Source organism: Bos grunniens, chromosome 16 (genome assembly GCF_055505025.1).
Source record: "Bos grunniens cultivar Pamir isolate PY7600 chromosome 16, Bosgru_T2T1.0, whole genome shotgun sequence".
Classification (NCBI taxonomy): domain Eukaryota; kingdom Metazoa; phylum Chordata; class Mammalia; order Artiodactyla; family Bovidae; genus Bos; species Bos grunniens.
In genome coordinates, this window is record NC_141180.1 from 7,288,127 (window position 1) to 7,301,296 (window position 13,170).

The 13,170-nt window shown below is 51.8% G+C and overlaps 1 protein-coding gene across 6 annotated transcripts in view; it reads left to right on the top strand.

Annotated features, from left to right (window-relative positions):
• Positions 1 to 398: 398 nt before the first annotated feature.
• CAMK1G (calcium/calmodulin dependent protein kinase IG) overlaps positions 399 to 13,170 on the top strand; it is a 30,953-nt gene continuing 18,181 nt past the window's right edge. Inside the window, exons 1-3 of one of the 6 annotated variants that reach the window (XM_086342278.1) lie at positions 560 to 619; positions 742 to 838; positions 10,017 to 10,137. In XM_086342278.1, the coding sequence (XP_086198404.1) occupies positions 814 to 838; positions 10,017 to 10,137 (146 nt within the window). In that variant the 5' untranslated portion in view covers positions 560 to 619; positions 742 to 813. Of the gene's footprint in view, positions 620 to 741; positions 839 to 1,263; positions 1,613 to 9,877; positions 9,928 to 10,016; positions 10,138 to 13,170 lie in introns of those variants that run through there. The other 5 variants (XM_086342281.1, XM_086342280.1, XM_086342279.1 and 2 more) reach the window with 5 other exon arrangements.

Below are 13,170 nucleotides of genomic sequence, written 5' to 3' on the forward strand. Positions count from 1 at the left end.
GGATCGGAATGCTTTACTTCTAAAAACAGGGGACCTACCACCAATACCGGGTGAAGCCGTCCAGCACTGTGTCCCCCTGCGGGACACCCAAGTGCTTCTCCTCCCGTTCTGTAAGACCCAGGGGGCTCTACTGTCTCTACCTTCAGCCAATATAGGTGTCTTATTGCTCAGGAAGGTATCTGAGACAACATATACCAGCTACAGAGTGGTTAAGAGGGAGACTGAGGCAAGCAGTCTCTGATTTTCTGTTACCACCGCATTCAGGCCGATGGCAATCTTTGTCATTTTGTTTTGCCTTTGATTCCTCCCCTCTCTGCATCACACATGTCAACGCAAACACAATCACACACACAGCATAAAAGGGGCCCTGGGCAAAAGGATTTTTTCTGGATCTGTTCAGAGGGAAGGAAAGGCAGAGGAAATGAAGGAGACATGCAAGCCGCCCTAGCTCCTTTTCCTCCCCTTTAAGACTGCTTGGTTACCGTCCTGGGAAAGAAAATCTCTGCATTCCTCCCCTTTAATTCGGTGTATTGTTGAAGAGCTGGAGCCGGCTAAGCCTCCCAGACCTGTAGGAGCTGGAGTAGGAGGACCACGAGGACCATTCTCTTGGAGTCCCTGGGTAAGATGAACCTGCTTCTTTATTTGGTCCGGGGAGCCTTCTTCGCTTAGCCGGAGGCTGCTGGCACCAAGAGAGTGGGTTTCAACAGCCACTCTTGGAAACAACTTGGGTGTTTATTTCAGCCCCAGGTCCTGTCTTGCCTGACTCTGGAGGTGTCAGAAGGAAGTTGTAGCTGCCTGGGAAGATAAGTCTGAATGGAGGTCTGGGAGGGAATCTCTGGTGAGGGGGCAGACATCTGGCCATAACTTCAGGGCTGGTTTGAGTGGGAACCTTCTGCCCTTCTGGGCAGAGAAAGGGGAGCAAAATATTCGTATGTGCCTCGCCTGCCATGCCCGCCTGCGTTCCAGGGGCAGCCCTGTCGGCTCTGTGCCTGGAGGGGCCGTCCGTGTGCAGGGTGTCAGGACCACCAGCATCCTCACCTCCCTCCCTCCTGCTCTTCCTGCATCTCTTAACCTCTGACCCATCTGTCAAATGCCCTGTTCTGGTCCTCCCTACCTGTTCGGTTGTTGTGAGGATTAGGAGAGCGGGGGCGGGGAGGTGGGGAAAGGAGGTTAGTAAACAGCCTGTGGCTCCACAGACCCAAGGAAGGCAGACCAGCCTCAGTCCCTCCTGGCCAGTCCCGGCTGCGTTAGGATGCAGAACCCGGCGGAGGCACCGCTGTCAGTCACGCGGCTCCTCCCTCGCCTTCCCCGGGGGCGCCTCTGTCTCCCCTTCCGTCTTTCAACTTCCCTAGTTCAGTTCTCAAGTCAGGATGGTCACAGGAGGTCTGGACTCACCACCACCACCCCCATCCGCACTGGGGCCCCTTCTCTCCACGTAACTTTGACGCACGAACATTAACCCTGAAGCTCCCGGAGGCAGTTGTCGGGGCTCTCTCACCGCTGCCCTGGCGGCACTGCATGGCTGGCCAGCTGCTTGTTCTGGAATCAGATCAACCGATGAAGAGGAAAATCTCTGAGAAGGGTCATGGGAGTCAAGAGGGTTCCCTCTTGGGTAAGGAGACCATCTTTCTCATATCAGAGGCTGGAGACAGTCCGACCCCGGGCAGTCCTACTTGGCTGAAGCTTTATCTAGGACCAAAGACAAGACCCCACAGGCCATAGCACAAAGTGCTTAGTAATACCTGATATGGGGACCACACTTGACAGTGAGTAATGTGCTTTTAATTAATCATCTTTAAGACAAGCCCATAGGGTTGGTGGGGCCAATCGCATTTCCTCTGAGGCTCCACCAGGCAAAGCTGGATATGGTCGTATCCATTTGATGACAGCGGCATTTGCACCCAGATCTTCTGATATAATCAGAGACCTTTCCGTGATACTACGCTACAGACAGCTGTGGTGTGGGTGTGAGTGTTTGTATGTGTATTAAGAGCACTCTTTAGAAAGAGAGGGCAAAACTTTGGGAAAGAAGCTCAAGGTTAGAGTGAGAAAAGGTTTGAGCTGGAGCCAGGAGTCACTTAAGCATTAGATAGATGTCCAGCCTCAGCGTAAATTTGAGAAAGCTGAGAGATCCAGGCTTCCCAGATAACGGGAGCCAGCCACATGTTCCAGGGGCAATCAGTCTGGTGGTGGGATTATAGGAGAGCACCCTGAGGATGAGGTTGGAGGTAAGTGAAATTCGGACAACCACCTCCAGGAAAGAGGCAACAGGTTCCATGTGGGGAGGGGTGGGGGTTGGACAGGGAGACTGCTGTGGGGGTCTGAAGGGCTGGGGCTTGTGCCCTGCTCTGTCCCTTCCTGTGTTAGATTTAGGTCATTTTTCTTAATATCTCCACCTGTCAGTACCTCCACTACAAAACAGGGTTAACGATCCCTACCTTGAGAGACATTAAACAAGATAATGCAGGTAAAGCGCCCAGCACAGGCATCACCCACCCAGGGATTCAGTCTGCAGCAGCGAAAACCTGAGGGTCTGGGTGCAATTCCTGGCGGTGGCGACTGAGATGAATCCCCCTCTAGGAGGACAGTGCCTCCCTGACTCCCTGTCCCCCATTCACACACAGACACGCGGCCAGAAATAAATAAGCCTTGGGGCCCAGCCGCAGCCTGCCAGAGGCAGCAGAGTGAATGAGCTGCAGCATGAATGAGGGAGGGCGTCTGTCTGCAAACAGGCTTCGAGCCGGCTCTACAAACGAGTGGTCAAGGGCGAGGGGCCTGGGGCTGGGCAGCCGCCTGCGTGAAAGCGAGCTAGCGATGGGGTTGGGGGGGTGGGGTGGGGGCGCTGCACAGGCTGTGGATGATTGTCAATGCCCCGGAGCAGGGAGGTGGGGAAGGGGAAGCATGGCATAACTCAGAGCTTCTCAAGTGGTGTAACCCATGCCATCCTGAGCTCAAGATGGTCCTTCCTCCTGCTCCCACTCCCGGCAATCCTTCCTCTCACCCTCCCAGGGGTGCAGTAGAGTGAGCCCCACTTGGGTACCAACGACGCCCCCCTCCCACCCCCCACTTCCCCCACCTCCCGTGTGGAAATGGGTCTTAAAGGCAAAGTGTGGCAGACACACAGTTAAGCCTAGGTGGGATGATGTGAGAGAATAGCATTGAAACTTGTATATTACCGTATGCAAAATAGATGACCAGTGCAAGTTTGGTGCATGAAGCAGGCCACCCAAAGCCAGTGCTCTGGGACAACCCAGAGGGATGGGGTGGGGAGGGAGGTGGGTCGGGGGCTCCAGGATGGGGGGCACACATGTATACCTGTCACTGATTCATGTTGGTTATGTACGGCAAAAACCATCACAATATTGTAAAGTAATTATCCGCCAATCAAAAGTAATTAATTAATTAAAAAATAATGAGACCCTTGAGCGCTGCTTAGAACTAGAAGCCCCGATGGAGATCAGCCCACGGAGAAACCCAGCTCGGGCAGGGTTCCCTCTGTGCTCCAGTAGATCCCTTTTTGGGAGAGCAGCAGATAAAATCGTTGGTTTGCATTTCAGGACCATGATGTATGAAGCGTTATGTGTCCTCAAGCACTTTAGAATCACAGTGAGAAGGGGTCACAGTTGAGAGGCACGTGGGAGCTGAGATCCGCTGGGGAAACAGCAGACTCATGTCTCCTGCTGTGCGCTCACCCCTATTTCAATTGTTTCCCCTCTCCTCCTACCCCCAGCGATTCATCCCCGTGCCTGTAAAGTGGGCTCACGGCTTGAGAGGCTGCAGCATGCTTTTGTGCCCATTGATGTATTGGACACCCACAGGAATTCTGGGAAATGGAGACAGTAGGGATTATTAGTCCCATCCAGCAGAGGAGGAAACCGAACACACGAAGAGTAAGGAACACGCCCAGCTCTCTCCAGTGACTCATGTGTCGACCCCTCAGCCACCAACCCAAACCCCTTATTTCCTCTTTATTTCCTCTGCAAGAGTCACACAATAAACCTCAAGCAGCTTGTGAATTCTGGCTTGTCAGTGCAGCAGGGTTTGATTAAACCTAAATGTGGGTTTGAGAGTGAAGTAAACTGCAGGAGGCAATTGAAAAACAACCTTCCTCAGTGACCTGGGGGGGGATAGAAGCTGGCGTGCAGAGATGGGTTTGGAGGCGCCAGATTAGGGAGAAGGCTGGGGAGGCAGCTGGTGTTCCTGGGAGAGTCTGTCCATCAAGAAGTGTCCAGGGGTCTTTCGGGTCCAGGGCCCAGGCCCGGGCAAGCAGACCAGCCACTTGAGCTGCAGCCCATGGTTGGAGATAGGTTCTGACAGCACACACAAGGCCCGGCCACGTGCCCGTGCACCAAGAGGAGAGCAGGGCTGTGAGTGATGACAGCACGCTGCTGGAAATGTCATATATTGCTCAAGTATGCAATCGCAGAGCATCAGAGCTGGCCCAGTCCCCATTTTCCCCAGCAGGCTCTGAGCAAGCCTAGATCTTCTGGATGCTCGTAGGAGTTGCATAAGGAAAGAATTTACAATTACAATCTAGTAAAGTTGGGAGATGCCAGCTTACAGAACATGAAGCAGGTGTCTTTAAAACTCTCAGAGCCTTTAATAAGCTAACATGGATCTTGACTCTCCAAGAAGGGGCGGGATAGCAAATCCACTTTGGTTGCTGAGTCTCCTGGGACGAATATTCTTAAAACAAAAAAGTCAAGGAACCCCAATCTAGTTCATTTTCCTGTTTCTACTAAGGAAAAGGCGAAAGCCCAGAGATGTACAGAACTCTGCCTAGGGCTGCACAGCTCACTGGTGCCACGCCAAGACTGGAGCCGGAACCTGACCTCTTTCCAGTGCACTTCTCAGTCCAGGGGATGATGAGAAGTGCAATTTAGTCCAGGAAACTGTGGGGCCTGGGCCAGAAACTGTCCCAGCTTTGGTCTTTTAGCCCCTTTATGGCCAAACAATGTATATATTCCTCTGGTTCTGTGTGCCCCAGCCTGGAGACAGAGAGTACATTCTTATGAAAGATGAGCCAACTGATAACCTCCCTCTTAAGACCCACTGCCCTTTCTGAGTCATGCTCTCAAGGAGTGGGAAACCCCAGAGACTGTCTCAGGTGGGCTGATCCCTCTGAGGTCTGTGAAAGAGCCACACCTGCCCCACAGGAGGGCTCTGAGGCCTGCCCAGCATGCCCCAGAGGCACACACACATCCTTGCTCAGAGGCCTCAGGTGAGACCCTGGGGAAGAAAGTGCTTCACAAAGACAGAGTTGAGAGCCATCATCCGTGGGTTTAGGCGGCAGACCTGCTGCTCAAAGATCCTCCCCTTCCCTGTGTCCATCTCCCCCAGTTTACTCACGTCCAGCTTAGAAAGCTACTGTTGGTTTGGGAGATATACATTTGGATTGCGTTGAATGCCTCTGGATTCTACCGTGGTGCCCCTGAGATTTTGGGACATCCGATTAGGTGGGGTGACACTCTGAAGCAATTAGCCCTGCTGATTCTTTTTTTTTTTTTAAAGCACCTCGGAGCAGAGTCTTAAGTGGCTATAACTCAAAGTAGAAAACTTCAGCTAAGGAAGCCATGCAGATCAGGGCAGACAGGAATGAGGGTCCAGGGAGAGAGGGCCCAGGGCAGGGTGGGGTCAGGAGGTGACTGGATCCCTATGGGATATGGTGACGACAATGGTGAGAATAAGCTTCCTCCGCCTTCGAGTTCTGTCTGGGGCTAATACTGCCCCCCGCCACCGCCCCCGGTGACCAGATGGAGCCTGGGAAGGAGAGAAGGACAGCAATGTTCCATGGAAGAAGTATGTGAAGCATGCCTGCCTCCCAGGCTCACAGCCTGAGGATCTCTCACCAGAATCTCACAAGTAGCCATGCTGGATGCCACCAGCCCATTCCCAGAAGCTCAGAAAGGGTCACGATCCGGGGCAGAGCCCACCAGAAGGTTGTGCAGCCTTTAGGAAGAACTTTTCCATCCGTGGTCTTCCCGCCTTGCTCCCCCACTCCCCCAAGCTATGAAATTTTCTCCCAAGAGATCAGGAAGGCCATCAGTCTTGTGGAAGACCACACCACAGAGCAGGAACTAAAAGCCAGGCATTGTCCTGCAGGAATCACTTTAGAACCAAGTGAAAACAGTATTGAAGTTTCAACCTCCTCAGAATTTGGTTTTTTTTTTCCTCCACTGAAAGGGCCTCAATTACAGAAGTCGAGAGAGGAGGGGGAGGATTTCCAGGCAAAGAAGCAAGAGGCAGCAATAGCAGGCTGCCCCCGCCCTGCCCCAGCTCAGTGTCCAGTCAGGCCCCCAGTGCACAGGGGCAGCGAGGTCCTGAGGTTTCTCCATGATCAAGGAGGGAATGAAGTGGGACTTCAGTGGGGTTTCAGACGGGGGCCCTGAGCTTTCCACGTGGCTTGGAAGATGGAACTGAATCGTTTGGATGGAGTGTATGGGAGTAGGGGTGGGCGGGAAAGATGTTTTCTTATAGCTGAGCTTAGGCTAAGAATACTGTGTTTTTAAGCTATTTAAGAGCAATGGGAAAGAAGGAACAGTGAGTACAGAGCTGCTAATGAGGCGGTGATGCCTCCTGGAGAGTGAGACCATCAATCCAAGGGGCTCCAGAAAGGGTAGTGACGTGCGCCCCGCGGATGGATGGACGTGCACTGGAAAGAAGGCTCTGGGTTGGCTCCTTACTTGGAAAAGGGGCGTCTGAAGGCCTGTTGTTCTATGGAGGGGGAGACACAGAGGGAGTCGCACAAACTAATACCGTTGATTGGCTCCTTGTAAGATTCAAGCCTTGACCCTCAACCCCTACAGCCTTCAAGACTTCTCAGCTGTTGTGTGTCTAGACAGTAAGATGCATTTGGTCCAAGTCCAGCTGCCAATAACTGTGATAAGTGGAAGCTGCTAGATTTGGGGCTAAGAATCTGCAGAATAGTACCTGGCTAAAGATAGCCCTCTATTCTAATATCTCATCTTCCCCAAAGCAGTCTCTGCCAGTCAGCGTTCATTTGTCTCCACCTTGGCGACTGTGCTCTCAAAGTTCGAGATCAGCCCATCACATTGCTGGTGGGTCCTCTGCTGGCCAGTGCCTGGACCCTCAGCTGCTGTGGTCCCTCTTGGCTGCCATCCTGCCAAAAGGAATAAATCAACCAATGGGCCTAGAGATATGAAGGAGGAGTACACTGGGCCTACATCTGGTTGGACCCAATGCTAAAGAATGCTTATCATTGCCCACATGTGTCTTTCATAATAAGAGCCTCTATGGGGCTTCCCAGGTGGCGCTAGTGGTAAAGAACCCGCCTGCCGAGGTAGGTGTAGGCAACACAAGAGACGTGGGTTCAGTCCCTGGGTGGAGAAGGGCATGGTAACCCACTCCAGCATTCTTGCCTGGAGAATCCCACAGACAGAGGAGCCAGATGGGCTACAGCCCTTAGGGTTGCACACAGTCAGACACGACTGAAGTGACTTGGCATGCATTATATAGCCAGGTTGCACATTTACACACTAGACTGAAATGTACAAAGGGAATATAGCTTCTTTATTTCCTATGAAAGCTTCCCCATGGACTCCAGCCTTACCAGACAGCAAAAAGGGAAACTTTACATTTGACCTTGTCCATTATAACCTTGTCCGTAAACATATGACCTCATGGTTAATAAAGAGTCTCATTTGGCTGATCCAGTGTCTTTGAAGAAAACACACAGCCTTGCGACGACCTTTCCTCCCCCTGTTCTATTTCAAGGTGGCCTTCTGTGTTTAAGGTACTTACTTAGCCTGCTAGTGGCAGGGAGAAGGGGGACCCAGACTTATCAGGGGCCTCGCATCACGGCTCTCAGGGATCTTGCCAGAGGCTGCCCAGGGGCCTCTGCAGTGCACCGGGCTCCATCTGGCCCCTAGGGTGTCATGCTGACACCTTCCACTAAAGCCCTGACCCCAGACATTTGCTTCCATCTGAGAAGCCCTGATTGTAGCTGTCTCTTCTTCTGGACTCTGGTTGACAGGCACCCTGGTAGTTATATATCCCCTCTCCAGGGCCATGGGCAGAGGTAAGCTGGTAGATGTTTACCGTCTGGCTCTTGGGGGCTAAGAGAAGGAGTGGAAGAGAGGTCCCGATGGTAACATTTGCCTGTTTCCATTGTGTAAGTATTCCCATGGTGGCTGATTCCATGCTGACAACATGAGGCCACTGAGCATGGAGCATGTTAGACACCATGAGCTTGTCCAAGCCAGCTGCAGCCCCCTCAGGCCCTGGGAAGCTTCTGGGGTCCCTGCAGTCCATGTGACCCTGCTTTCCCACCCACCCCTGGCCACCCATAGGCGACTGTTCAATGTGGTTGCGGTCAGAGTTCCTCCTAGGCTTGCAGTCTCCCACCATCAGGGTCCTGGGGAGCCCACTCATCCACGTCCCTGATCTCCTCTGTTCCTGGATGGGTGCTTACTCCAAGAGGGTTAGAAACCAAGATGTGTGCTTCTGCCAACTACACCATCTGTCTTCCCATCTCCTTCTCAGGATCCACTTGGGCCAGAATTGTCAGTCTTTCCACGCCTCTTCCTCCTAGCAAGAACCACGCTCGGTCACATTCTTCTTATTTCCAGGGTCTTAAGCCCCCCAGGTATGACTTAAAGGCAGAGAAGAACCTAGAAGCTACTTTATGACATGAGTCCTCTTTGACCTTCACCTAAAGAAGACCAGGGAGACCTGATTGTTTCTGTAACAAGCTCAGGTTCTGTTCTTTCTTGGTTTATCCAGGCTTTATCACTGTGTACATACTAGCTCACTTGCTTGGTTCCTGACTTCTCCAGTCTTCTGGCACTTTAAAGCCAGTGTCCTTCATCTGACCACTGGGTTATACACTGAGTACCATAAGCAATGTTACCTAACAGTGAAATGTAACAGGAACCCATTTGTCTAGAAATGCATTGAAAAACACTAAGTAAGACTGAAGACCATAGAACTAAGTGTCAAGAGGCTAGAATGCAGTATAATATAGTAGGAGATCCATAGCTTCTGTTCCTAATCTTGAATAAGAAATCTAGAATGCAAACCATTAGCCCTATAATCTTGGCTACATGATCTGATCTTCAGATACATCCTGAATCATCCTTATAAAAGACTTGAGATCTGCTCTATGTACCACACTAGGATATAAGACCACTTTTCTGGTTCTCCAGTTCTCATTACGTCAGTCAGGAAAACAAACACACATTGACGGATGAAGAGGGTTTCCCAAAGGTACTATCTAGGGGGAGTCAGATAGGGTACATACAGCCCCTGGCACATCGTAGGTGTTGACCGTTGAATAAATACACTATTTAGTACTGAGAGAAGCCTAATATAAACTCAGGGCACATTTCAATTCAGATTTTAATGAGGAACTATTTTTACAGCACCGTGCTAAATGTTGTGGGAGTTGCAGAGGAAAAACGATGCTCATTCATCTACTATTCATTCATTTAACTCAGAATAGTAGGAGAGAAGTTAAGAATAGTAATGATTGGAGGAGGCAGCCAAGCTGTGATAATAGAAGTCCGGCTGACTCGGTAGTCTGAATCAATAAAAAAAAAAAAACTTGGGGTTGTCATTTCCTTCTCCAGGGGATCTTCCCCACCTAGGGATCAAACCCGGGTCTCCACCGTTGCAGGCAGATTCTTTACTGTCTGAGCCACCAGGGAAGCTCTAGCGGTATCATAAACAGTTCAGATCCCTTCAAGGTGGATAGTCCAATGTTAATCTATTTGTAAATGTGTTATTGTCCTTAAATTCATTTGCACAAGGGGGAGTTTCCATTATGAGAGTCTAAGCCCTGTGAGCATGGGACACACTCAATAGGCATGTAGTGGCCTGTCAATAAAATTCGTCATGGTAATGTAACCTATTTTTGCAGTTATCCGGATTTTGCTCCCCGTCCTTACTCCTAGTTGTTACATGAAGGATGTGAGTATTATAGATCCTTTTTACAACTTGTTCTCATCCTATTGGAGAAATTACCTGATCAGATCCTTTCTTCCCTTCCTCAAACCAAGCATCCCCAGAAGCTTCAACTCTGGAGGCGATGGGTCGAAAGGAAGAGGATGACTGCAGTTCCTGGAAGAAACAGACCACCAACATCCGGAAAACTTTCATCTTCATGGAAGTGCTGGGATCGTGAGTCCAGGGGCCGAGGCTGGGGCGCGGGGCTGCCTGCTGGTTGGGGGCGGGTTGGAGACAGCCGTCCTGGGCCAGCAGCAGATGATACACCATCTCAACAGGTTGCAGGAGCAGAGTAGGGGCTTCGAGGGGAGGTTCAGGGAAAGGTGCCCTGGGGCGATACAGAGGTCAATTCAGCCCTTTCCCCAAGGTTCTGCCTTCTCCCACCCCCCACCCAAGACCCCGCCCTGCTTCCAGATCCATAACAACTTGTGAGTCCTGCCCTGGTTGCAGGGAAGAGGAGTTCTGGAGCACTTCCAGGGATCCAGTGACCTGAACCTTCCTGGGCCTCCTCACCTGGCTTCCTCATTCCACTCCCCTCACAGTGAACAGGTCAAACCCACTGTCTGCTGTCTACAGAAGGTGGTGCTTCTGAGGCTATGAAGCCAATGGGTTACACACACCTGAATTGCCTCCCACCATCACCATCCTCTAGGGCTTCCCTGGTAGCTCGGCTGGTAAAGAATCAGCATGCAATGAACGAGATCCCAGTTCGATTCCTGGGTCAGGAAGATTCCCCTGGAGAAGGGATAGGCCACCCACTCCAGTATTCTTGGACTTTCCTGGTGGCTCAGACAGTAAAGAATCTGTCTGCTGGGTTCGATGACTGGATTGGGAAGATCCCCTGGAGGAGGGCACGGCAACCCACTCCAGGATTCTTGCCTGGAGAAACCCATGGACAGAGGAGCCTGGCGGGCTGCAGTCCATGGAGTCGAAAAGAGTCAGACATGACTGAGCACACGTGCACGGCCACCACCACCACCATCTTCTTGGCTCCATACTGAAGCACCATGTTGGAAAAATAAAGTCGAGTTATAGCCAAGCTCCTGCCCGCCTCTGGGGTGTCTGTGCCTGCCCCTGGACAGCGCTTGCACGCCTGGTGGAGCAGAGACAGCCTGCCTGGGGCTGACTCTCCACTTAGTCCTGCCTTGCCTCCAGGAGGCCGCGGCCTCTGACGCAGGCTGGCAGCGGCTCCGGGCCACCGGCTCTCGAGGCCTCCAAACCCCTGCTGGTCAGCTAATTAGTCTAGGCTAATTGGGCTGGGGATGCGAGGGGCCCTTCGTGGGCTGTCCACGCAAGCCAGCTTTCCTTTGAGCCAACTCTGGCTAAGTTTAGCTCCCTCCTCCTGGCTAGGAGGCAGTGACCTTAGGCAGTGATGCTGCCCACACAGTCTCTGAAACCAGAGAGGAGCCAGCTCGACCCTGAGAGGAGGCCTCTGGGCCCTCCCATCCCAGGCAGGCGTGGCACTCAGCACACAGGAGGGTCTCAGTGGCCACCCTGGGCCTTAGAGCATCCGCTGTCCATGAAGGGCCTTTGCCAAGACAGGGGTGGTTAGCAGGGGCATTTGGGCAGGAAAAAAGGACAACTTACGAGTGAATCAAAAATGCTTTGCTAAGCATCCCGAAAATCCAGAGAAAGAGGGAAAAAGAAGCCCAGGTTGACAAGAGTGTATTCACCGTCTACTCAGACTTGTGCTACAGGACATTCGGAGACAGAGGTGTGCCACCCTCAAGGAGCTCAGTGAAGTCTGCCAAGCAGCTTCTAAACCCCAGGGGATAGGGGAGCCACGTGGGGAGCTTATTATGCCTCTAACGTTTAACTATGAAAATGTTAAGTAAAAGGGAAATAATAGTACAATGAACTCTGCTGTACCTATCACCTAAATCCAATTGTTAACATTTCACTGTATTTGCTTTACACACACACACACTTCACCGCACAATTTGTAAACAAGTCGCATACATCATGACACATCGTCTCTGGATCCTCTGTCTGCGCCACCTGAGAACGAAGGCATTTTCTCCTATATCCACAGTGCCACTGTCACAGTCAAGAAAAGGAATCATTTCCTAGTTTCATTTCAGTCTAGGGAATTTTTGAAAAATACAGCTTCCTGGTCTCAGGATACTAAACTGGAATTTAAAGGGGCTAGGACCCGGCGGCCAGCCATCTATATTTTGTGTTGTTGGTGGCTCTCACGTACCCAGCCCAGCACTAATATGAGGGGAGCAGACAGACAAGACGGGGCAAGTCACAGCTGTTGCAGCAGCTAAGGCGAACAGAAGCTCGGGAGAAGACACCCCTGCGGCGCTCAGGATGGGGACAGGCAGCCCAGGCTGCAGACCCCGTGGCATTACCCAGGTCGGGTGATCTCGGCAGAGAGGCAGCGCCGACTTGCCCTGTTCAGGAAGCGCCAGGATCTCACAATGAAGGCGCCGTCCCCCTAGTCCTCAGCTCCCCTGGAACCACCCATCAGGGGAAAATAGACTTTTGTGAAATCTGTCCAGACATCACCCACAATTCCAGGGCCCTGGGCAGCTGTAGGGACACTTGGCAAAACTCGTCCATTACAGAGGGTATGTCTTCGAGCGCCAGGCCTCCTTTTTTCAAGGCCCAGGAGGAGATTTTTCTTCTTGGTTCCTCCCTTCCTCTTCTAGCACCCCTGCTCCCAGCAAGAACAGAAAGCTGTTCAGAGCAGGAAACGCAAATCAAGTTCTATCACGGCAAGTGCTCTTAGCACTGAAGTTCAGCCGTCTTGCCTTCTGACCCATGCAACCTTGGCCACTCAAAACTAGCTCTCTGCTCCCCAGTCTGGCAGACGGCACAATTAAGTCCTCTAATCCCTCTCCTCTGCCCCTGCTCCACACACACACATAAACACACACACCATGCATAAAGCAGCCTGAGCAGAAGAGCAGTAATTACCACAACATTGCACAACCCTAGGAGATGCCACTCACTGCAGGACAGATCCCCCAGGAAGCTCTTAGTTGGATCTCTTTTTCCAAGTGGACTCAGAGGGGGTGTCAGCTTTGAAATCAGGGAACCATCCTCGTGCGGTTCCAAAGATACAGGCAAAAGGAGAAATCCGAAGGCAAACCTGAGAACATCACAGGTGGGAGGAATCTTTAAGGCCGTGTGGTTCAACTCTCCTTTATAAGGAAAGCAAGGTCTTCAGATGAGTGGAACACAGTGATAATCCCAGTCCAA